The 26431-nt window shown below is 40.8% G+C and overlaps 1 protein-coding gene across 5 annotated transcripts; it reads left to right on the forward strand.

Moving 5' to 3' along the window:
* Positions 1-25001, forward strand: atf7ip (activating transcription factor 7 interacting protein). 5 transcript variants are annotated; one of them, XM_029142315.3, is made up of 14 exons: positions 1-1277; positions 18496-18619; positions 18788-18996; positions 19122-19569; positions 20197-20372; positions 20493-20630; positions 20705-20776; positions 20864-20934; positions 22483-22547; positions 22693-23373; positions 23504-23605; positions 23715-23780; positions 23904-23986; positions 24095-25001. In XM_029142315.3, the coding sequence occupies exons 2-14, from the start codon at positions 18502-18504 to the stop codon at positions 24551-24553; spliced, it is 2688 nt and encodes an 895-aa protein (XP_028998148.1). In that variant the 5' UTR covers positions 1-1277; positions 18496-18501; the 3' UTR covers positions 24554-25001. The 5 variants fall into 5 exon arrangements, with proteins under 5 accessions (XP_028998148.1, XP_055364539.1, XP_055364532.1 ...); XM_055508564.1 differs by having other exon boundaries at positions 18500-18619; XM_029142327.3 differs by having other exon boundaries at positions 2-1277; positions 18496-18996; positions 19122-19179; positions 19369-19569.
* Positions 25002-26431: the final 1430 nt, after the last annotated feature.

Below are 26431 nucleotides of genomic sequence, written 5' to 3' on the forward strand. Positions count from 1 at the left end.
TGACGTATGAACATGCAACCTACTGGGGAGCAGCCAGTCACTGCAGTAGGTGCCAAAGGTTTAGGCTAACCCTTGGGAAGAGCAGCAGACATTTTAACGCGTCTGACTTTAACATCTCAACCCTCCCTCTGCTGGGCTCCTGAGGAACTGCAGGTTACAAACACAACAAAATGGCTGACCTGCATAACGACAGAAGACAGAACTACAGACCAGGTTGTTTTTCATTTGTGTAATGAATAAGATGTGTAAGTGACAGCCTGGGATTTCATTGATTTTATCATACACTTTGTACTTTTTTTTTTCCAGAATTGATTAATTAACAGTGCATGAGTGATGATGATAATGATCATAGTTTTTAATAAGCCCATGGTAATCTATCATTCATAAGCCAATCTTAATTGCTCTGCGCTCATATTATCGCCACAAGCTACGAGTGAGCCGCGCTCTCCTCTCCTGTGCCATTTTAATGCATCTCACTCCTCCAGTGCCACTCAACCGTGCGGCTCTTGAACGCATCCAAGGCAAGTCAAGCACCTTTAATCCTGTGATGAACAGTCCAAAGAGCTCAAACAACCCCACTGCCATTAGTTGGGTTTACCATGTTACTAGACCTTTTTTTCAGCTCCTTCACAGGCTCCGCCTCCTCCACGGCGCGGCCCCGCCCACCGGGTCCGGGTTTTTGTCTGTGGCGGAGAACCCGCACGCCCCTCCCTCTTCATGCTAATGCTCTGCTCCCCGTTGCCCCCGCTTCCAAGAGCCGTGTGTGTTTCCAGCACACTGCTGGATGGTTACTCCATGCTGAGGTGCTGCTCTAGCACACGCTGTGTACGTCCTCCAAACCGGCCGCTTCGTCGCTATTCATACGTACCTTCGTCGGCTTTGGTCGCCGACTGCAGCACCGCGGCCGCTCCGGAGACTGTACAGGAGACGGAGGAAAACCAAAAGAAGTAAGGTTGAGGTCTCGATCGTCCGGCGTCTGTAGACCAGCCCCGCCGCTACCGACGCTGGCGCCCGGCAGTGGTGTCTTTTTTTTGTGCACGAAAAGAGGAGGAGCTTGTCCGTGAGCGCAGCGGAGTCCGCGAACGCACGAGCACACAGTTGCTGTGGCGCGGCTCACTGGCGGACCGTAAAGCCGGCGGACTCCGTGTCCCCCTGAAATCACACCTTGACCGCGCTGCTCGCCGGCACACGCTCCGGAAGAGCGCGACACCGGCAACGGGAGGAGGAGACGCTCGGGGTAACGGATCCGGACTGAAAATCGCGGGAACGTCGCAACGGTGAGTCGAAGTACTGCAGCTAGCATGCTAGTTCTCACCATTTTGTCATCATAAACGGGCTACACACTTTTTAAAACGTAAAAAAAATTGATCATGAAATACCAACACATTTTGCTGTGTTGAACTTTATAATTAGCCCTTTAGGCTTAGATTTCAGCGGCTACGGTAACAATTATTAGCTAGCACTCGCAATACTAATTTTATAATATATATTTATATATATCTTGTTAAGTATTATATATTTTTTATTTTTTCCCAAACAACAGTTGTGTGCAAGAAAAGGTTCTGATGGTGTAACTCATTAAAATTTTGTTTGCGGGTTTTGCTATTGTCACTGTTGCTTTTACATGGTATTGTATTAGATATAATGATTTTTTTATGTTGCACTCAAACACAACAAAGCAACACTGTTCCTATTAATATAAAAGTGACGCTGTGGAAAAATGCCTGGATACAAATACACACACCACATAAATAAACTGAAATAAGGGCAGAGTTGACCAAAGCTCCAAATATCCTCATACAACTCATGTTTCCTAATTAGAGATATGTATTAACACGATGTAGTGACTTTCCACAAATTGCAACTGGAAGTGTGCCTTATTGATGTAAGTATTCCTTGTTGAAACACTAGAGATTCAGCTCCACCAAGCCAGTAAGGCAACCATGCAGTGTTGCAGCTAAAACCAGCAGTAAGCACATCCACTGTACTGCAGGGGTGTCAGTTTGTGGGAGGAGCAAAAAAGAGACTGTTTGGTAAGAGACAGTTTGCCTTGAGAGGTAATTAGGTAATACAGGTGGACAATCATATACAAGCATTGTCAGTTTAATTCTAACCATTTTTAGAGCCTTATTTAATAGTTTTTTGCAGTCCTCCAGATACTGTGATTTATTGCATTTAATCTGAGTACCTACAGATTAAAAGCCTGAACTTTACTAAAGGATTAATGAGACAGATTGCAAAAATTGATAGTTCAAAATTGAAGTCATAAGAACTGCTTTATTTCCTCTAATGTGAAGTTCAATCCCCCTTTTGGCCTAAAGTGGTATGACCCAGTAATTTTCCATGCACGACATTGCCCTAGGATGTGGGTGGGGCTTAATGTCTGCTATAGTACAAGGGTTGAGCAGTTTTTCTCTTTGCCTTGTAGTGTGGGTTTTCAAGAGTTATGATAAGGTGATGCAGAGATACTGTCATTGCATGAACCTGCAAGGTTGAAGCAGCTTGAAGAAATTGGATGTCAGCAGGATTATTCTGATTTCAAAAAAGTTTAGTTTATTTATTTATTTTTAGTCCATACAAAGTCAACTGTTACTATGTTGCTTTTATTTTCAAGAACACAGTCCAGCCCTGTTTGTTGGTTTCACCTCCCCCACTTCGCCCAGCGGTAGTGCTCACGCAGTGCAGTTCCTTACGGTGTGTTTTTTTTCTGCAGGAGAGAAAGCAGCCTTAAAAGGCTCCACCTACCAACATTTGTTATTTTTATTTTGCTTTAATTTCTTTAGCCATTAATTTAGTGCAGTGGCTGTGAATTTCCTCCTGTTACCCAATCAATCCAGAGCCAGCTGCGGTCTAACAGACACTAAATGTGAGGAACATTCAGTGTTGGAAACCTGGATGCTGTCTGGCTTTCCAATGTCCTATGTGTAGGAGGGTTGTGGAGATGGTGCAGGCCAGCTTGTGTAACATGAGACGCCGTAGGTTCATAAGGTTGCCCATGTACGATTAGTTACGTCAGCAGTTAATTTGCATTAATTTCTAAGAACAGTCAGCTAAACTAAAGTCACTAGGACGTATCATATCCAGGATGTTTGTCGTTTCTCACCCAGGCTCGTACCGGAGAATGAATCTCAAGAGCAACTTGGTTGAGTCTCACTGTAACTTGGCTAGGATGAATGGATAATCGCAACACAGAATACATATCTTTGGTAACTACACTGTGTTTAATTAATCCTACTTTTGTAATATTAATAACTAAAACTTTATTGAGCCCAGCAGAGAGGGAAGAATTTATTTCTGCATTTGACCCAGTCCTACAATGTCAAGTATATTAGGTTGTTTATTATCCCCTAAATGGCAAAGAAGTCTTATTTCGCGATACACCCCTCTGTTGGTTTTACAGTTGTGGTGGACAGTGACTGTGTATTCTGCTGGTCTTCCACCAGTCTTTCGGCATACAGCCATATAAGCCTCAGGCTGCATTGTAGTGTTTTAACATTAACTTTTCAACAGCTACATTCTTTACATGGTGACCCTGTTCACCATAAGAAAGTCATCACATTGTGTTGTTGTCTCTAATTAACCTCACTGTATGTTTTTGGAGAGTGGAAGGAAGCTGTAGTACACAGACATGGGAAGAACATGCAAGCCTCACATAAAAAGGCACCTGGCTAATTAAAAGGTGGAATAACCTCCATGTGTCTGACTAGACAATGTCTAGAGTAAGCGCTCTAGTGCTTGTCTGAAAATAGATAGAGTAAAAGTTAAAGTACACATCCTTGCTGTACTTTATGGAAAAAAGCAACTCCATATCTAACGATAATGTTGACTACCACTAAATAGATAGTGTCCAACATTTAACATTCCAGCCAAGTGGTTGCACTAGACATAATTTTGTTTATCATTTTGATAATTGTCAGTAAATTTAAAAGAACATGTATATAAAGAACAAAATGCAAATTAAGCCACCACAAGCAAACTCTGGTCTGACCAGCCCTTGATTTACTCGCTTCGCAGTATTGATCATTATTAAACTACAATAACTAGAAACTGAAAAACGAGGAACAAATTTTTGTAGACACCCTCTAAACATCACGTCACTATCATACAAAATTTTGCAGCACGCTCTTCTGCATCACTGTGCAGCCCTCCAGTCCACAGCTATTTGATGCATTGCCTTGGTGATTTACGAACAGCATAGCAAGATAGAGTAATGTACTGAAACAGTCTTAAAGTGGGAAAGAGGCCACTATTAAATCCAGTGTATAATTCTTACTTCAGACCTGCATGTTTAATCTTTCCAAAGGGTTTGAATCTGGGACCATAATCTTTTTATTATCATGGTTCATGTTTGCCTAGATCATAGCTTAAATAGGAGAAACACATCAACAGTAGGGTGAGATGTATATCCAATGTGTTCATTATATGTCACATCATGAACCACTGCTGGTTCATTTCACTGTGTAAAATGAAAACTGGGGTTTCATTGAAACAGCTTCTGTAGGCGCTGTGTAGAAAAGCAAAGACATCTTTAAAGCTCCAATAAATATTTTTACTGTAAAGACACTAGGTAAATTGAAGTAGATGTGATTTTCCTTAGCTGTTTAAGTCTATTTCCTGTGCGTGCGTCTTACTCTTGGGCCTCCTGCGGTTATTCTAGGAAAACTGAGCATTTGCTTTAGCAGACTGTTAGGTTACCAAGTCCACCTGTACCCTCGTAAAGCTTTACCTTTACCTTGGACTCCAGTGTGCAGGACAGAGCTGGCTTTCTGAACCAGCTTCTTAAGTCTCTGCCTGTATTGCTCCCTACGTACCACACAACTCCATTTAGGACTGCTGAGGCCACCACAGTATTATAAAAAGTTCGTAGCAGCTCTCTGCACACACCAAAGGTCCTTGCTCTCCTCAGCAGGTGGAGGTGACTTTTTATACAGATAGTCTGTGTTGTTTGAACAATCCAGTTTATTGTTTAGGTGAACACCCAGGTATTTAAAGTGTGTTCACAATCTCAATGTTTGAGCACTGGATGTACTACAGTGTGTGTGTGGTGGAAGGGACCTTCTGAAATCAAGCTCTACTTCCTTTGAGGGCTGGTGTGAGGATAATCACATGTTTTAAACACCAGCAAAACAAAGTCAGAAATGACTGCCCTGTAGTCCTGCTCACTCCAATACACAGCCAGCAATGGCAGTGTCATCCAAGAACTTCTGCAGATGAAAGTAGTGGGAGTTGTGCTTGAAGTCTGACATGTGCAAGGTAAACAGAAAAGGGGAGAGCACCGTCCCCTGACGTGTCTCTGTGCTGCAGACTACCACATCCGACACACAGTCATGTAGCCTCACAAACTGTGGCCTTTTTGTGAGGTAGTTGATGGTCTAAGTTGCCAGGTGTTTGTTCACACCTGCCACTTCCAGCTTCGTCTTCAGCAGTGATGGCTGTATGGTATTAAAAGTCAAAGAACATGACTCCAGGTGAGACAGGGCTGATGCTGCAGGTAGATGATGGCGTCATCTACCCCAATGCTGATATGCAAACTGCAGCGGGTCCATTGCTGAGCTCACCTGGTGTGGAGGTGACTGAAGACAATCCTGTCCTTAGCCTTCATCATGTGGGAGGTTATAGTGCAATGGGTCTGAAGTGGTTCGGCTCCTTAAGACGTGTTACTTTCGGAAACCGGAAAGTACCACCAGACAAGACCATTTACATGAATGATCCACATTTACATAGTGCATTCATAAACCCATTCCAGGATCCAAAGGGCTTTACGGTAGCTTTTCATTCACCCATGCTTTCTCACATTCCCACACTGAAGCCAGCAGCTGCCATGCAAGGCGCTCGCTTGACACACCAGGAGCAACTTGGGGTTCAGTGTCTTGCCGGAGGACTCTTCGACATTTTGACCACAGCAGGAGCTACCTGCCTTGCGGTTGGAGGACGACCTCCCCAACAACTGCTATTGCCACCCAAAAGTACTCGCCCCAGGCTGAAGCTCAGGTTAACACTAGGAGTACTAGGGCCGGAGTAAGAGGGCCATCACTGACCCACTATTGGGGGTGGGATGCGTGGGCTCGCTGACCCTGCTCCCGCTTGCAAGGCTGAGCAGTTCCTATGAGTCTGAGTGACATCCGCTGTTACACTGTTTCCCTGCTATGTTTTTTGGAATACAACGTGAAAGGATGAGTGTCATCACATTGCGGTCTAACTGCATAAAAATATATCAAACTTGTTTTACTTTACATTTTTGTGTATTTACGAAGTTCGTTTATATATTTATTATACGAAGTTGGCCAGCCGCTTCCGCACGGGACACAGTGATGTCATTCTGCCTTCTTTAATGTAGACAAAACTCTAAAAAAGCGTTTTACTTTACATTACGTTTATTTCATTATCCCCCCTTTAATACCCGTCTGATAAATGAAAGTGGATGCGGCCATCCACATCCCGTCGCAAAAGTAAGCACCAACTGTGGAGGCTGGGAATGGGCGCATGTACATACAGGACAAAGACCTGTGTTCCTCTGCCCGTTACAGCCTCCTCTTACAACAGCTGGTTACAGGCCGTTATCCCCCCATTCACCTATACCACATAAAGGCATCGCAGCGCGACAGCAATGTTCCTATAAAGTTGACCAGACGCTTTCATGTAGACACAAAACTCTTCAAAGCAAAAGAGAGCTCAGTGCAGCATTTGCAATTACATGTTGTATATGAGTAACGGAATAAACGGACTGTAAAGTAAAATGCTTTGACGAGTTTTTTGTCTACATGAAAGCAGGCAGAACGACATCTGTGTATATGTCACGAGCGAAAGCGGCTGGTCAACTTCGTAGGAATATGGCTGTTGCACTGCGATGACTTTTATGTGGTACAGTTGTACTGTTGTTGTTTTTTTTCGCAAATAAAGCCTTGCCACATTTGAGAAAGATCTGTAACTGTCTCATTGTATTGTCTATGTCTTTTATTGCTTCTTTCAGAGAGACCGCTAGGTCCGTGTACCTTTCGTTCAATTGATTTTTTGTTTAACGAGTCAAAATACTGCATTTTAAAACACTGTTTTTAGGCTGAAAACTTTTTTTGTTTTTACGTTTTAATGAATCGCGGAAGTTGATCTGAGCTTACTGCTATTAGTAACTTCTTCTGCGGTCAAATCTTAGATGTGTGACAGAGTAATAGAGAGCTATATTATATTTGGTGGAAATAAACACGTGAGGCAGGAGCAAACTAGGACCCAAGACCAACACATGGTCCGTTTATCAGCCGCTGATGGGTAACCGATGCAGATCAGCAGAATCTCCCCTTGCCCTCCAGCATCTGCCAAGGCTCCTGGGCTCAACGAGTTTGGAAGCTCAACAATGTTAAGCCTTTCAAGCAAGAGCAGGGTCAGCAAGCCCACGCATCCCACCCCCTATAGTGTGTCAGTGATGGCTCTCTTTGTAACAAAAGCAGCTCTTGGTAGGGTGCCAGCTAAAGTGTGCTGATCACTTGAACACGCGGCCAGTGTTTATGGTATGCACCTTTTTATATACAGCCTTTAGCCTTTCTGTTGTTAAATTTGGACATTATCACCTCACAGAGCTGGTCTGCACACTCCCTGAGGAGCTTGGAGCTGATATGATCAGGGCCTGCTGCCTTCCTGGCTTTGGTCCTCCTTAACTTCCTCCTAACCTGGTTCAGTGTGAGGCAGAGGGGGATGGGTGGTGACTGTGGGTTTGTATGGAGGAGGGGTCTTTGTTACGGTCGGAGGAAGGGCGGAGTGGACTGTGTGGTGCTGAGGTGTGAACAGCTGCAGCTGGGAGGGGACAACTGGACTAGCGAGGTGTGAATAGGGCCGTGTGGTTGGAGACTGGGGGCTGGGTGGAATCATTTATTGAAGAACAGATTTAATTCATCTGCCCAGGCTTGGCTGTTTTGCTCCAAGCAATGCTCCGCCTTCTGTAAAATTAACATACAATATAATAAACATGCAATTCGATTTGTGGCATGTTTATTGACTCATCAATGTTAGCGGACTAGACTAGGTCAGATTACAATGTCAACAGATTGATGGAAAGGGTTGCATGTCTGAAAGGTGCATCATCTGAATCTTTCAATCACTGTACCTAGTGTGAAACACAGAGGTGGCTTGGTTATATTCTGGTGCTGCTTTAATGCATGTTGCATGGGGTGTTTAGAATCATGGCATTCTAGAACAACTGAGCTGTCCAGTAAAAGGAAGCTAGGTCATGGTCACAGATCACCATCTGTATAATTACCTAGAACACAGGAAAACGACAGAACATTGTACTATTGTGACATGGCCTTTTAGGTATCCTGATTTAAATCTTATTGGACAACTGGAACAGAGCTGTTTTTCAACCATAATTTGAGAAAGCCTTATGTTTGTTTTTTTTATTCTTCACTAAATGTTTATTACTTTTGCCAGTGTAAGACGATTTTACTGACCATTGTCTGTTCTTCACTTTTTTAACAGAGGGGTACCAACTTAGTCCATGTATATATAGCTTTTATAACAAGGGGAGGCGTGGTAGTGTAGTGCCTCACAACAACAAGGTCCTTAGTCTGGTTCGGTAGATACTTGTCATTCCTTTCTCTAGTAAGGTTAGACATTATGGAAGCAGTAAAGACAGAAATTGTGCTAGCATATCTTTGGCTAGCTCCTAGGCCATATGTGAAGTTTATCAGAATAGGCTCACAAAAAAGGTACCAAAATGGTAAGGCTACAACTATTGATTATTTTGATAATCGATTAATCTATTGATTATTTGTTCGATTAGTCAGATTTTAAAAAATAAAATAGTATTTGATATTCTGCTCTTTTTATCAGTGTTTTTCAAACTATATTTTCATTTCAACTCAAAATCTTAAATAAAACACAAAATAAAGTGTTTGAGTAATAAAAACTTCAATATCCAAATTATAAACAAACAAAGAAAGCATAGGTTTGTTCCGTTTTGCAGCAGCTCCATTTCACCTGACTGTGGTAGAAAACCCACTTAGACATGGGAGAACGACCCCTGGGTTCCTTCAAGCTGTGAGGCGATGGTGACGACCACTAAAACATGTCGTCATATTTTAATGCTGCTGTTATTTGCTGCTTTGCTGCTTTTACATTTAGTGCCTGCATCATTCTGAGTTGAGCTGTTCTATGGCGCCTTTCATAGCTACGTAGTTAGCGAGATGATTGTGCGACCAGCTGACTCTTCTGAGTCGCAGAGAACAGATTAAGGATCAAACTAAATAAATAAATAAATAATCGATAATGGGAAATCATAATCGATCATTTCTGTCATTGATAAATATAGATTATTATTGATAATATCTGTTCGCTGTTGCGGCTTTACAAAATGGAGTGGACTGTTTTAACACTTTGGGCATCAGTAATTGGGGCAAGTGCCACCCAAGCAGAGCTGAAATTCATGATTAAGACCCTGGCAAGTCCAACATAAAGGACACACCCAACAACCTCTTAACGGGGGAGGAGGAGCCAAGTAGTTAAGAGTTCACACCTACTCACTACCAAAAATGTGCCCATCGTTTATAGGTGGGAAGTGAAACCTCACTGGAGGGTTGATGTCTCTAGAAGCCAGCTGGATAAGTAGTAAAACATTCCTACAGACTAGTTCACATGACTCAACCTCCAGACAATTTCACCTGAGAATCTTTACAGACAACCCTGGTGTAGGTTCCCGGGGAGTCCAGGTGCTGCAATATCTACAGACCTGTTAGCTCTATAGGCGACCTGCAGGCGGGCCAGAAGTAGGGCTGTGATTATCTTGAGGTGGGGTGGGCACAAGCGCTCAAACGACTTCATGAACAACAGGCACAGTGTTCAGGATGGAGGAGGAGACGCTGTCTGGCCCAGGTGCTTTGCAGGCATTCAGATTCATAATCTTCCTCTTCACATTCTTCCCCTGAATTGATAAATCTGTAGGGGTGGGCTTTGATGAGGCATCCTCTGGGGTGTGGCAGGAGGGGAGAGAGTTCCTGTGTAAATGATAGGATAAATGGAGGCGCTTGGGCTATTATGAGGGAAAACAAGCTGCATATCAGGTGTGGACATTTAGTTACAAGTAGTTGCAGATTGAAAGGACTTAAAGATGAAAAAATGGCAGTTCCTTCTCTTTACAAAATGGAGCAGACCTCATCATAAAACACAAAAGCAGTCATGTTTATTGTAACTGAATTCTTTCTGCTGTAATTGCATACAGCAGCAGGAGCCATTTTGTGCTGTAGCATTCACTGCAACCAATTCATCAAAGGGAACAGAGTGGGGGTGGGGAAGTGTTTAACAGGCTAGCGTTTACTGATCTAAATCATTAAGAGCTTACAATTTTATCAGTTTGTCACAGAAAGCAATGTGTTTTTTTATCAAAACTATTTTCCTCTCAGTACACTGTGCAGCTGGATTAGTTGCCTTTTTTTCATAAAATAATACTTAGACAAATGAGTTATGGTCATATGTAACCCTAGATGCAATGTTGTTACAGATTCAAAATGATCTTGAATGACTCCAGAATAATGAGCTGCTCATTCCGGGCCACTTTTTTGAATATCTACCAATTTAGGAGAACTACGAGCCACTAAGAATAGTTTTCTATTAACATCTTAATTTTAAACTACTAGCTAGAACGCTGGGGTAGTTCAGAGATCCTTATCTAAACAGACTGTCAATCAACTCTTGCTCATTGCTTGTTGGTGGCACCCTTCTGCTGCAATGGTTCAGTCCATGCTTGGCTGTAACTCCTCTGAAACAGACTGCTGATGTGGGGGAGGGGTGTTGGCGCACTGTGTCTGCCTGTGGACTTCAGTTCTGACTGTGTGGTGCTAGCTATAACTTATGTGATATGAATGTACCCAGTTACTCCAGATATCTTCCAATTCGCAATTCATTCATGTTTTCAGCACGAAAAGAGGAACAACCCCTTGGAAGTATTTCAGTTTTAAGAATTATTACTGTTTTCAGCAGAACTGGTTTAAAGGTGTTTTTCACCAGCTGTATTTTGTTTAGTCTATTGTTCTGGTCAACAATGATTGTTTTTGTAACCAAGTCTTTGTCTTTATGTAGCCATGACATGGGCCTCCCTCCGCAGCACATGGTGAAAGAACCATCACCATGTGCTTGTTTAATTCACATGGAACCTCCTGGTCTTGTCCCCCTCCCCCTCGCTGTTTTTCTTCCCTTTTTCCTTCTACTCAGCATTTGCTATGCTCCAGCTGTTTGTAACAAAATAGGAAAATCGCGTAACATTTGGGCAGTGGCAGCTAAGAAAAAGCCGTACAGATTAATTTGCATATGTCATGCTAATTATTAGTAGTGTTGTTTTGGTTTAAATCACACAAAGCTTCGAAATAAACTTAAATTTAATGTTGTCCCTTATGTATTTCTATAATATTCTACTATTGTCATTACACAGGTGCAAGTGCATGGTAGTTTAATTTACCTCTGCATTTGACTCATCCCCTGGGTGAGCAGTAGGCAGCCAATAAGCCTGGGGAGCTAGTGAAGGGTTATCTTACTCTAGGACACACCTGGCTCTACCTATTGAGCTACAAGGCCTTTCTTTTACTTAAGAGTGAAATACAATGTTTAGAAGACCTCAATATGTGTCAGATGTATCCATTTAGTTTTAATTTAGTATTTTCTTTTTCAGACGTAATGTGAATATTTTCCAGAAAATTACAATTGGGGTTTTTCGGTTAGTTTAACATGTGGCAGGAAAGCACCAACATCACTGAATTGGGAAAGACAACAAAAATTGTAGACACACTTCAAGGAATGTCAGGGAATAATCAATGATCAGCTGCAGAGTTGAGAAGTCTTGCTTTTATCTGGATTGCTGCTTACTAGATATAGCATAGTAAACCTAAAAGTGTCAGATTATTTGAAAAAGCATTTAAAAAAATAGGTAAAATAAGTATTGTATATGCTCAATGGGTTCAGTGAGAATTATCCATTGTTAACAAAGGAGTAAGTTCATTTCATAATATTTAAATTGTAAAATTTGCATTGATGTTGCGAGATAATTATTATAATTATTGTTTGCAGTTGATTGATTGAGCTGTACAGACAGACACCTTGCATTGTTACATAAATTGATTTTGTTAATGTTTACAATGCGTTTATCAGTTAAAATTGCATTTAACGTTTAACAAATATTTTATCATTTATTCATCTCCATCTAAACACATTTATTTTATTAGACACATTTAACCACCCTGTGTGCACAGTCTTTGGAACTGGGATATTATCAGGCGGCAGTAATAAAATTATATCTATATTTTACCAATGTAAAATAAGTCAGTAATGTTGATTATTGTCTTGGGAAACTAGACCCTCTCTATAGATGCACTAGTAATGTGTGAGATACCTTATGAAAGCTGTCAGTCTGTGGCTGGGTCTCCCTCTGTGGGGGGGGGGCTCACTTCTCGGCATTTGAGCTTCCAGCCCCCCTGACTTCTCTTAGGATTGCCTTTGCTATTGCTTCCACAGCAAATTCAAAAACTGATAGAACATATGATCTCTGAGAGAGAAAATAAATATGAATTAAATCCAGGGACTAGACTGGAGAGTACATAGGCCTAATGTTAGTGTGATAAGCACACAATCTAATGAGTTCTACAGAGGACTTTGGTGGAGTCAGTTAGCAACAGAATGAAGTAAAAGCTGATTGCAGTTAGTGTGTGCAATCATGTCCGTCAAAATTACTAATTAGTGATTGGGGTTCGATGTTTAGATACTGAAATGTAAACAACCTTTTTACAGTGTAAAATGCCAGCAAAAGCTTGATGTATTGAATAGCCACATAACAACATCTATCTTGGAGTATCCTTGCTCTAATTGGCTTATTTAGCTGAACATGTCAGGTCTATTCAGCTGAAACTAAATGTATTGGTGAAAATTTGGCATATTGCAGTCCTTTTCAGTGATGTGGTGCTAGTGTAACATGATATGAAAGGCTAGATATAGCAGACTCCAGGAGCTGAGTGTGGCTGCGCGCAGCAGACCGGGTCACCATTTTGAGTTTCAGTGAATCCAGATGCCGACAGTCAGGGTGGGGGAGCACAGTCTGGTTGGAATCCAGGCTCTGTTTGAACATATTTTTCCATGCAGTTTTTAGCCTCTTAAAAAAAATGTATTCGTTTTTATGAGATTATTGTTTGTCAGGTTTACTGTATTATTTGAAGCATTTTATACTCTGAAGGTTATGTGGCATTATTTTATCAACCAGTTATCTAGTTATTGTTGTATAAAACATGTACCAGTATAGCTTTGAACCTGTGACTTGAAACATGTGGACTTAAGTTTTTTGGGTGATTCTCCTGTCAGTGGAAGTGTAATAGTGAGTATATTACATGTGAACTGTAACAAGAGCAGTGAGGCTCCAAACCTAAAATCAAAGGTGAATGATACGTTTCATATCAGTTTTTCCTCTAGCTCCATTACAAGTGAGAGAATTTCTGCCGATAGACTGTTGTTTTTTTTAGGTGGGCGGGGTTTGTTACAGGATCTGCTGAGGCGTGTGCTCCACATGCTGTCGCAGCAGCGCTGGTGGCCATTTTGTGCTTCTACAGTAGCACAGATGGGGGATGGGCAGAAAATTCTTCTTTATTTGATCTTTTAACCAGGGGTTTGATAAAGACAGGCAAAGCCTTGAAATCATAGTTGAATTTAAACTATCATAAAATGAACCTGTCTGCTTCTTGAGACGTTTTTAAGTAGCGAATTCCAGAAATTTGTTCTTTAGTGAGGAATACACAAAGCAAAACACAGTAAAGAAAGTAATAATGGACTAGGTATAGTTTTTACTTTTGTTTTAGCTACTGTTTATTGTTTCTTTGAAGTAAAGAGCCACCCCATGTTGTAATGGTTCAGTCTGTTCAGTAGCAGCCCTGCTTTTTGTGGGAGAAGCTGGGTGAACAGAGGCTGCTTACTGTGTCAACCTGAGCTCCATTTTTGTGCTGTGCGCTGCTAGCATGAGAGTGTGGTCTAAAAATGTTATTAATGTAAAAAAATTCATGATAAAAATGTTTTGATGCATTTATTGCTGAGTCATCTATTAGTAGTTTGAGTGAAAAGTGTTTATTTGACTTTTATTGGCTTAACAGAAAGCTTTGCTCGAATGCTTACATGTAGTATTTGACTTATGTAAAAACTCTAGCAGTAAAAGCTCGCCATCATCTTTGTCAGCAAATCTGTTCTTTGACTGTTCGATTATTTGAACACTCATAGTCTTTTGTTTAAATGCCCCACCCCCACTCTCTCCCTGCCAGTGGTTTAGTCCATGTTCGACTAGGACAGACAGTTTCTCTGTGTGTGTGTGTGTGTGTGTGTGTGTGTGTGTGTGTGTGTGTGTGTGTGTGTGTGTGTGTGTGTGTGTGTGTGTGTGTGTGTGTGTGTGTGAGAGAATTGGAGGGAGAAGGACGTGGTGGAGGGCGGGTGCAGATGCCTCAAGGTTGTGGGTTGAAATGTATTGTGGGTGGGTAATTTAGCGCTGGCTGTGCGCCGCTAGCTAGGCTTCACTAAAGAGTATGTGTTGCTGCTTTATGTTTTGAGTACCTTTTTTTTTATTTGTTTATTCTTTTTTAATTGTTTCTTTTTCCTCGTTTAAGTCAGTTATTTTATTATTTGAATTGTTGTTTTAAGCACAGTTGAACCTTTTAAATGGTTAACTTTTTAAAAAAAAATATTTTTTGTTTTTAGGTTGATCCTCTTTTATTATTATTATTATTATTATTATTATTATTATTATTATTATTATTATTATTAGTTGAATTTTTGTTGGGCTCATTTGAAAGTGGCAATAGAGTGATAAACAAGCTTTATTATTGGAGAAACCAGGCTGTGTAATAGGAGGAGTTCTGTAGGAACAAAAAACTTTAACCGGAATTCATGGCTGCTATTGATTCCCATGTCTGGATGCTGAAGAGATTTGGTGGCTTACTTTAACCGAGTCTCATAGTAGCAAGATTTGATCCTTGTTAAACACTTAATGTTATGTCTAGACATTTGTAAGAGGTTCAATATTTTTGGATATGTGTGTGCCACTTACACCAACCCTGAATTGAACTGCTTCTTACTCTCAAGTGTAACTTACCTAGGTCTGATAAAAAGTCAACACTGGTCAGTTAATAGAGGTAATAGTTAGGTACCTACTACTCTCACACGCAGCAAGTGGTCAGTTCATTTCACACAGTACCTTTTTGTTTTTCTCTGTAAGCATTGAGGTTTGGTAAATTGTGTCTTACGGTCATGTAATGCACTAATATTTCTATGTTTGTAAAGTCCTTGACCGTTTTAAGTGTATTTACTTAGGGTGTTTTTCTAGAAAGAACAGCCCCCCCTATCTTCTGTCAGAATGGTTTGGTCCGTGCTGTAGATTTCCATACCAGGTCAAGTTAGTGCTAGAGCTGGGGGATGGGTGTTGCTAAGCAACTGTCTGTGCTGTACTTCCTCTTCTTTCTGTGTGCTGCTAGCTAGTGTTGATTTTCATGTCCACACTGTAAAATGTTCTAGACTCAACCCGTTTTATGTTGTTTTTTTTTTTTGTTGTCTGTAGGTATCTCATGTACTTTGTAGGATCAGAACGAAGTAAAAGTATTTTTTGCTTCAAGATCTTAAATACTGCACGTTTTGCTGTGATCATTAAACTGCTTCTTACTACCCATTTATAGCTTTATGTAGAGTGCACACCTTATAGAATACACCTCTGAGGAACAAGATTCACTAGCTCTAAAAGAGCCCGCCCCCCTTTGCTTTATGTTCTCCTGCTGGCCTCCCCTTCTCTTCCCTGCTTCTACAAACAACAAATCCAAATCCAAGTTTTTCTACTCAAATTTAATATGTGTTTAACATGTCTGCCTCTAAGTATAATTTTGGGGTTTCACAGTACAGCTTCACACAGGTTTTAAATAGGTTGTTCGGCTATTTGAAGAATGCAGACTTTGGGCTTTCTTCCCTTTTTTACTATAAACATTACTTTATCTGCAAGGCCCTTTAAGCATACTGCCTTACACGAGTTACTCATGTTGTTTGGCCAAACATGACATATTATAGAATTGTCAATGAATGACATGAATGAAAATTACTCCTTATGTCAATCATATAGGTGTTATAATCACTTCAATCGTAAAGGTAGCCATCTATTTGTCATTATCTTAAATGAATCCTTAAGATCACATTCATTCAAGGAAAAGTACAATTGGTACCACAAGCTAAGTGTATACTGTGGGTCCCATGTTTTCATTATTATTATTATTATTATTATTATTATTATTATTATTATTATTATTAGTAGTAGTAGTAGTAGTAGTAGTAGTAGTAGTAGTAGTAGTAGTAGTACTTGGCTAGCACCTCAGCAAAGGAACAAAACATGTACAGTAACCTGGATGCTGCTTTTGAAAGAAACGTTTTACCTAGTGCCTTGTTTTTTTGTTTGTGTTGTTTTTTCACTGTCTTTGAAATAACTTTGAAAGACACTGTTGATTTGACGGGGGAGTGGTCATAACACTGTATTGTATTGTTGTGGGGTTTTTTTTTATATCTGGACCAAATGGCAATTCCTGAAGAAGAATGTTTGATATTTCAAAGGTGTAAAGTTGGGGTACCAAGTTGTTGTTGTTTTCTTGGTATCACAGATGCTTAAACCATGCTAAAGCAGTAGTAAAGTAATTGACATTTCAGGCACATAGAAAATTTGCATTTATTGTTCATTAACAAATGTTTGACTGACTTTATATACTATGCGTGTTTATTATAATGCTTTAGGTTAAAACCACAGAACCAAAAAAAGGTCAAGATGTTGCTCCAAACTAGTTTTTCTGTTTGGAGAGTCCAGGTCAGCTAGCTACAGAGTTAGTCTGGCTGCAAGCAGAGCTGTCGGCCATTTTGAGGTTCTACACTGACTCAAGGAGCAGTAAGTGAGCCATTGAATGGGGGAGGAGATATCTGCGCAGTGTGTAATAACACTGGAATGTTAAGTGCTTTGCTTGTTATATTATATAATCCTCACTACTTTTCATTAGTTTCATTAGTCATTTCAGTGTAAAATATACACTTCGTCCCGCTACACTGGCTTTACTTCCCATGTGCATAACACACTGCAAAATTAAACATTAGTGGAGCTTGAGGACTTTTTAGGAGAGTCTCTGCTGCAGTCTTGAAGTATCTGCAGTAATGCAGTAACAATAAAGCTAACCAATTAACTGCCTAAAGGTGAAGCTTTATTTATCCCTCTAGATAACATTTTTTTAACGATTGCTGACTTTGTGTTCTGTTACTGCTTTGAGATCAATAAGTTCATCAGTTTTGCTACAAGCATGGGTCTTTCGAAACAAAAACAGGAGTGTTTGGAGCTGGAAATGGGTGTTGTTTTTAATTTGAACATTAGAGGTTGAGACAGAATGTTGATTGAGACAGAAACAATGAACATGTTATGGTTTCAAATATAAAACTTGTGACTGCATGTGTGAGCTCAACTTGGTTGATTTCTATGAAAGCCTGTTTCCAGTAATTGATTTCAAACAAGCCATTGACCCATTTGAAATTATAGTTTTGTATTTACTTTGTTTAGCTTGATGGCTTTTTTGGGGGTTAGGGTTAATTGCATAGTTGATCCTGTGATCCTAGTTTCAAACAGTGCCAAATATTTCTAGTGAAAAATGTCTTTTTTTCATAGGTCCTCGGAAGGGTTCTGTCGTAATTTCACTTTTCACTTTTGACCCGGAAACTTTCAATTTAAAGGTGACACACAAATTATGTTTATTTAGTGTATAATGTGTGTACTACTTAGAATTATAGCATTTTTAATTGGTACTAAATGTAAAATGGGGTGAAAACAGGGCCTCCTAAAACACATAGCTTTTAAGTTCCTCATATACATTAATTAATGACACATTGGAAATGTGCAGAAAATCCTTTATCTTTTGTATAACCTCTATACTGCTGCCAAGGCGGCCTAGAGTTGGCTGCTCTGATTGGCTGAGGGCTCAGCCAATAGGGTTGTGGTGAGACAGAAGGACGGTTGCTGCTGCTGCTGCTATGTTCAGTCTAATTTCTGTTTTTTGGTTCAAGGCTTAGATGAGCTGACTGGCACAGTTGACAAAGATATTCCATTATGGCTTTTCTAACTTTTCTGAAAAGGTTGCTGGCACACTGAGGTCCATCATAATTTTAGTCATTTTAGGGCAGGTACATCAACCAGATTACCTGATTTCTGTTACCTGTTTGAACAAAGCTACAAACACTTGAATACAGGCCAGTTTGTTGTGCAGACCTCAAAGAAAAGACGAAACCAGAAAGCTGGAGGGTTTTCAGTGACACCTTGTGTTGCCTTCCATACCTTGCATTCATTTTTTGTACTGTTTTCTGTCCACTGTGTAATGTTAAGGATCAGGGGAGCTATGTGATACAAGTTTTACAGACTCGGGGCATTTTACTCTTGCAGCGCTTATTGTAGCTTTGTGGATCAATTCAAGACTGATCATGCTCCTCTCCCCACAGGCAGCAATGGAAGTTGTTGTGACAGAGGAGAAGAAGAAAATTTTCCGTGCCAAGAAAACAATGAAGATCAGCGACAGACAACAACTGGAAAGCCTTCATAGCACATTGTTGACAACAGCTCCAGGTTTGTCCGAACCATCTCCGCCACCTCTGATGAATGGCACACACAAAGAGGATGGACAGAAAATGGGAGACAAAGAGCAAAACACCATCTCGGACTCAAACTCGCCTAATGCTCCATCACCTACTTCTCCTGCTCCTTTTCTTTCTCTGAATCTGTCCCCTTCCCCAGTCTCCTCACAAAGTCCAAAAGAAAAGGAAGAGACTCCCAACTCTCCCTCATCACCATTCCACTCTCTAAACTTTGAACTAAAAAAGATGGAAGAGGAGAAAAAAGACTCTTCCTCATCTTCTTCAAATGAGTCCATTCCTCCATCAGTGTTGCCTGATAAGAATCAAGAATTCGGCACTGATGCGATATCAGAGAAAGAAAATAAAGAGGTAAATGTTTAACTGTTTTTTTAAATTAACACAATTAAGTTTTATAGCTTTTAAACGTAACCAGATTATGAGGGTTGTGTTAGAATTCAGACAAGAACTTACAATTCTTTGTCCATATTCCTCAGGATGGACAGACTGCAAAAGTGGACCAAGCTGCAGATTCAGCAAAGGGATCGGTTAAAGGTGTGGTTCCACGTTTGCCTGCGCCACCGCCAGTAACCGACTTCACAGAACCAGTGGACATAAATAGTGACACTACGAAGGCCAAGGACACTGAGGCCTCTACAGCCATAATCATTGATGAAAAGCCTTCTACCCCTAAAACTATAACGTCAGACTCCTCTTCCCCCTGTTCTTCCTCTTCTACTTCAGATTCCTCTTCTTGTGCTGGTCTGTCACAAGAAAAGGAAATCAAAGATGAAGAGAAGGATGACAAAGATTTGAAGAAAGGATTACTGAGAGAAGAAAAAATGGACGTGGACTTTGTTAAAGTAGAGACCAAAAAGGAAAAAAACAGTGTTGGACAAACCATGAAGCTGTCACGACCATCATCTACACCACCATCTAACGCAGGTATGAATGTAGACTTTGTGCTAGAGCTTCAGAGGAATTGATTCATATTAATAAGTACACAAGCAATAATGTGAAATTTGTGATTGAGTATTTTTTACACATAAATGCAGAATTTCCATTGTTTTATTACTCAAAATGTTATAGAAAAGTAGAATCTTTAGTTTTCTCCGGCAGTTTTAGTTAGACTCTTGAAGTAGTATTAGGTTGTATTAGGTTCAGTAATTTACAAGGTATGGCCAAAAAAGTCAAAGTCAATGCTGAACAGACCAAAATATTTTAGTAGTAGGAAATGGAGCACTGGATCCTAATTTTTATTGAAAAAAAAGAGGGTGTAATTTTGCCAGTCTGGGTAAAGTTCCTCCAATGTCACAGACCAGAATATGCAACCAGATTCCAGTGTTTTTATCATGTGTAAAAAGTTTAAACTTCTACATTTACAAAATGGTAAAAGCAAGTTTCTGGATGGAATATTTTATGGTATTAGCACAGTTCTTGTCACTGGACTATTTTTCTATAGCTTTCTCACCAGAAGGATGGCATGGAGCTAAGCTTATTGACTGGACTGCACCCAAAAAGTTTAGTTTAAATGTTTAGTAAATAGGTTTTTGTCTTTGTCTTCCCAAACAGTGCAAGAGGAGAAGGGTTCGACGTCGGGAATAAAACGCACATTATCAGAGGGTTTTGAAAAAGAGCAAACCGTGAGAAGAGAGGGAAAGAGACCCAAGATGGAACGCGAGGAGCTGGAAGCGCAACTGGAACTTAAGATTACTGCCAAAGCTGGCGGGCACCATAAACTCGGAAAGGTTTGTTTGCAAATGCAAATCCCCCCCATGTCCACACCAAGTAAACTAGGCCTTGATGACAATATTTTTCCTACGACTTACTACTGCTCTTGCGCTTCTCTGTCCCCTATTCTTTTACAGATTGTGCAACAGCTTGTGGATGAACAGCTGAGGATCTTAGAGCTCACCATTTTTGATAAACATTTCCAAGAACTAAAAGATAGAGTAGACAAGATTGATTGTGCAACCAAACACCAGACTGCTATTAACACACTCCAAGTAAGTAGACAATAATACTGCAAAAGACGTCCGCTTTTATGGATAGCTATATTTTTAACTAACTGTATTTTTAGGCAAAGATAGCGCGGCTTTCAAAGAAGTTTGGAGAGGCCAATCAAATGTCTGAGAACAAAAGGAAACAGGAGGCAAGATTGTTTCCCTTTTTTGTTGCTTTTTTAATTTCCAAATCTTATTGTCATTATATGTCCTTATGACACATTTCTGATTTCTAGGCTCTAGCTGCTGCTGCTGCTGCTGCCGCCGCCAAGGCTGCATCTGCTGCAACCCCCCCTCAAGCACAACGGTAAGTGTGACTTTGAACAGTTTGTCATCTAGACACCTGTTAACCATTATTGTACATTTGTACCTTTAGTGAAGACTTTTTCGGGGGTTGGAGTGATTTTATTGCTTTACAGCAGGTGATGTCATCTTACGACTAAAACAACCTTTCAAATTTTCCATCATCAGTGTATTAAACATGTGACCTTTAAATCATACAGTAGTGTGTGCACTTTAGTGTTGTGTGACAGTAATTTGGCCTTTGTATGAACGTGACAATACCGGACTGAAGCCAGTACTACACACAAAGGCGTTCACATGGTGCATTGACATTGTCCCAGGTTGCTATCTGTAGTCACTAGTAACTGAATTTAAAACTAAAGGACTGAGTAAAGAATCCATACATTGTCTAAATCCATACCTTTTTGCAAACCCAGATTCCATGGCCCTTGTTCGGTTTGTCAGGATCAACTTTTACCTCACTCATTACCTCACTCCAAACATTTCTTAAGACTGTGTCCCAGTCTGTTATGCATCTGCAAAGTAATTCCGCATGGGTCCAGGTCCTGAGTCTTGTGACGTTCTACAATGTGAAGCCTGAGCGTTTCTTCAGGCAGTGCAGAGTGTAGTTAAAACTGCACTTCTCATTCCAACAGCGTGCTCCGTCGGCAGACAGTAGAGCCACAGCCTGAGGTGCCGAAAGTGAGAGTGTCTCCCTCTGTTGGTAAGACTCCTGCGCTGCCTGTAAAGAAGGAGAAGAAAGAAGAGGAAATGGAGGAGCAGAAAGATACGTTGCGTCACCTTGCCATGGCAAACAAATTGGCAGAACACAGTGAGGGAAAATGCAGAGCAGATATCAAACTCCGCACAATCACTTCCCATTTGGAGAAAGTGCTGTTCCACAACTGCAAACGAAGCTCAGGGAGACCCAGACCTGACCGCTATGCATCCTATATTTTCCGTTACTTAGTCCCGTATGACGAATACTGTGACTGGGTTGCAAAGGTCAATTATATTGGATTACTGGGCAAGGAAGCACTGCCCATGAACTTAAGAAAGACACTGAAGATGTACATTGAGCGTCGATTCCCTTTTCTATCATGCGACAACTGGCGGGAAATTCGTGATGTTATCAATGAAATACTGCGAGTCAAGAGGAAACAAGATTTTTTTCGGGAATTTGATGGAAGAACTCCTGTGTCGTTTTGACACACTTATCTGACATGGACAGAAGCATACTGGGACAATTGCCATTATGCATTATTCAAATTAGCAACCTGTTTTCTCCAAATATGACCCTTCATGATTCTTGTTTGAATTCATATTTCATATGGAAAGGGATGTAAGTCCCTTGAGTCCTGATGATTTGGACTCAAAGCGTTGTAGACCTGGCACCACATTGAAATAAAAAACGTTGAACTATACTTAGACATTGATCAATCCTTTCACAAAACTTGTGTCAATTATGTTAACATTGAATAAATTCTACATGTAAAATTCCAGTCGTCTTCCTGTCACGGACACAGGGTGAAATTATGAACAACTCCTAAGTATAAGCAATCTTTCCGAACAGGCCGGTCCGGACATCCTTAGAGGTAAAGCAGACTCCAACAACAACCTCTCCATCCAACACAGCTTGTAAGTAGCAGAATTAATATTTATACACTGTGTTTATGTTTTGTTTTTTTTTTTTTCACATTGCAACACGTAACTGTAAGAAGTGCATGAATTAAGGACAAAATGATTCACATTTTTAAACAAGCTATTTTCCTACTTTCCTCAGCAAATCCTGCCCAACCAGCTCCTGCGCCTGCTGCTACCCCTGCTTCTGTTCCGACAACCACATCTACCGCTATGGTTCCTCCCCCCATCCTCCAACTGATCACCTCTACCCCCAATGCTGCCTCTACTTTGGCCACTGGCATCACCACTCAGAGTCCTACAGGCACCCTGCTGCTGAAGACTGCCCCCGGGAGCAGCATGATGGCTACAGGCCAGCCACTCCTCATCCAGCTGCCTATTTCAATGGCTAATGGCCAAGCAGGAACATTGGTCAACATTCCCGTCTCGCTGTCTGCAGCCAGTTCACTCAACAAGGCCAAAACCACTGCTACTACTACCACTTTTATACTCAAGCCTGCTTCAACCACCACCGCTGCCCCAGTTTCTTCCCCAGCATCTGCTCCTGCTGCTGCCACCACCACACTCCCTGCACTCCAGGCCTCCACTAGCCAGGCAACTTCTGCTCAAATTTCGGTTGCCCGAGCCGTGTATCCAGGAGGAGCTGGGGCAATAACTACCCCTAATGCTGGAATATCTGTGACCACAGCTAGGACACCAGCTCAGTCGGTTTCTGTAGCCGGGGCCATGTCATCAACTTCTTCACCTGCAACATCTGGGCCTGCTGCCACTGGTTCCACCGCCCCAGGTCCCCCACAAGGGACGTCTCTGACATCAAAGACAGGTGGGGCAGTATTTTTAAGAAAAAGGTCTTTTGTGTGTTCAGCTTGTAAATATGTCTATTTGCTGCATTATTGTCTTGTGGCCTTATTGCTTCATTTTGCTAATGATCATTTCCTTTTCTCCCTTTCCAGATAATCAATCTACAGGATCCAATTCATCCAAGTCAGCGGCTTCAGCAGCGCGACCCAAAGGTTCTGTTATTGACCTTACTGAGGATGACGACGATGTGCAAGGTAAGGATGACGTTTCCCTTTTAGCAAAAATGTTTTATTTCACTTTGTTTACCTAAACAAACCCTGTGATGTGTCTAATTACTGTATTTTTTTATGGTGTGCTCTGCAGTGACAGGAGTGAAGAATGCTTCTCCCTCTACCCAGCGTTCCCACCCAGTCGTCACCATTCCCAACAGTAAGACCACCCAGTTATAGGCATGGCTTATTGTTGTGAATAACTCAGAGCCACAAATAAAAAAATAATACTGTCACTTTTTGATTCTAAAACAAAAAGCATTAATGCATGCTCTGCCTTCAGGTACAGGGGCAAGGTCATCCCCTCAAAGCAACAGTACCTCCTCCAGCAATCCACAGTTGACTATCCACCACCGCCCCCCGCTGGTGAGGAATTAAAGTTTTCTTCTTCTTCTGTTTGGAAGCTGACATTGTATTAATCTCAGTTTACAAAAGCCTCCAAAATATTTAAAGCCCTCATTTTCTTATTTATAGGAGTCTACAATGAAATCCCGCCCTGCAGCCCCTGCAGCATCAGCGCGGGGTTCCAGCGTTGTACTGCCCCCCCTCCCTGCAGCACCTGTGATTCCCCGTCTGCCCCCAGAAGCCGAGCGAAGCTCTCCTCCTCAGCAACCTCAGCTTAAGCTGGTGCCAAGTCAAACCGGTATAGTGCTGTCTTGGTGCGTGGTAGAAACCGATCGGACATGTGCACCTGTAGACAGCTATCACCTCTATGCCTTTCATCAAGACAACGCTAACAGCAATGCGGCACAGCAGCACTGGAAGAAGATTGGAGAGGTGAAGGCCCTTCCTTTGCCTATGGCCTGTACACTGACCCAGTTTCAGTCTGGCTCCACCTATCATTTTGCTGTTCGAGCCAAAGACATCTATGGGCGTTTTGGCTCCTTCTGTGAACCCCAGTGCACAAATGTTATCAATTCCAATGCAAACTGAACAGTTTTGAAAATTGCTGCATTTGAAGATTTATGACTTTTATTAGTTTTTGTGTTAAGAATTCAAAAATTGTGCGTTAAACCCATACAGTATCTGTAGATATCCCAACACGATAACTGGTCTTCTGACTGACTTAGAGAATTGAAACGGCAAACAGTTGGTTTTGTCTGGCTATCGTATGTAATGTATTTTTTTTGTAATTTAACCTGTTGTACATAATTCATCTGAATCTCTACCAAGTCAGATATTCATGTTGTTGACTTCTGTTCCTCTCAACCAGATGTTTTTGTTTTTTGCTTCACTTCAGAAGAGGTGACAGGATTACAAGTGTAAAACTAGAGTTGCACAGAAAGGTATACATGTGTAGTAGAAACTGAATGAGAATGTTTTGTAAGTTTTGTCTGGTAACCAGACTTTGACAAACACAATAAAAGGTTTTATTAAAGTCTTTGCTTTTCAGGTTTATTGTGAATCTTGTCTTACGGCTTAGCTATGTAGTACAAACACCACTAGTCTAGAACCTTTACTATAACAGTAGTGACAATATATAGACACAATCCTACATTTTACCAATTCAAATAGATGTACAGTGCTGGGAAATGGCAAAACTTTGAATATTTACCTCCTTTGAGACTTGTTGGTATGATTTATTCCAGTGTTGTTTTTAGCCGTGTCAAAGTTAATGATGGCTCTAACCAGCCACTGTCCTGATTTCAACACTAATTAAAACTTAAAACTGTTTTACTACTAACTTGATATAAGGATAAGATAGACTTTATTCAATGGGGAAATTATTTTGTCTACAGCAGCAAGGAGACATTAAATAAGACAACAGTACAGCAGTATGGAAGAACAGTAAATAAAATGGACAACAGCAAAAAAAACAAAGTTTTTAGTAAAAAGTCTAATAAAATTTTTTCTATTGCACGACAATGATAATAACCAGTGAATACCACTGAGTATAAAAAAGACAGAAACAACAGCAACAACTGAAACTTGTGCTGAAAGAGCCACAGATAGTGTTTCAAGAATAGTAAATATAAAAAACATCCACTGTGGTTCCTGTTGTGTAACCAGAAGTTGCAGTATAGAAACATTACCAACATCATAACCACCTTTTAAGCGTCATAAAAGTGGTGCTGATCAAGAACACCTTGATCTAAAAGGTCAGCACCCTTTCAGGAGGATGTTCACATGGATGAAACTAAGCAAAAACTTGTTTTCACCAATTAGGCAAATTTGATCATTTTCACATTCAGTAATAGAAACCTACAACAAGGCAGAAGAGGGAAGGTGGCCTTAAAGAAACGGTCCAGTGGAAACTGGTGGGTAACAGGAGTAAACGATGATGTGAAGTACATCAGACCACTTGTAACAACTAAGTGGATCAGTGAATGACTGCAGGTGCGTCCTGCAGCAAGAGGAGACAGGTGGGCACTAATGATGCCTACTGGAGCTCTGCCCCATCTGCTCAGGGGTCCACTAGTTATGATATGGCTAATAAATAACAACTGAGGATCAACAAAGAATAACCAACGCACAGGTAGACCAACCATTACAAGAAGAGGACCTAACAGAACACAGGTAAGTGTTTTAATGTATGCATTTGTCATGGTAAAGATTACTTATAACGTAGACTAACCAAGCTATATATGACATAAATGCATTTAAGTTAGGTCACTTAATTATAAGGTGGGCAAAATTCTTATTATAAAATTCAATAAACTTGCTAGGTTGTGTTTTCAACAGATAAATATATGAATACTAACAATAATACTATTGGTGTGAACATGATTAATTATTAGTTGTGTTATCGTACTAAAAAAGCTCATTAACTCATAACATGATACTTTTGCATTTAAACTATACGGGTTTTCT

Source organism: Betta splendens, chromosome 1, assembly GCF_900634795.4.
Source record: "Betta splendens chromosome 1, fBetSpl5.4, whole genome shotgun sequence".
Taxonomy (NCBI): domain Eukaryota; kingdom Metazoa; phylum Chordata; class Actinopteri; order Anabantiformes; family Osphronemidae; genus Betta; species Betta splendens.

What these genes read in the sequence shown, in the direction of transcription:
- atf7ip (XM_055508557.1), top strand. Translation starts at nt 18,502, where the DNA reads ATGGAAGTTGTTGTGACAGAGGAGAAGAAGAAAATTTTCCGTGCCAAG. An exon ending in TACACCACCATCTAACGCAG is followed by an intron (nt 19,570 to 20,196) that starts GTATGAATGTAG and finishes CTTCCCAAACAG; the next exon opens with TGCAAGAGGAGAAGGGTTCG. An exon ending in ACCCCCCCTCAAGCACAACG is followed by an intron (nt 20,935 to 22,482) that starts GTAAGTGTGACT and finishes CTTTCCGAACAG; the next exon opens with GCCGGTCCGGACATCCTTAG.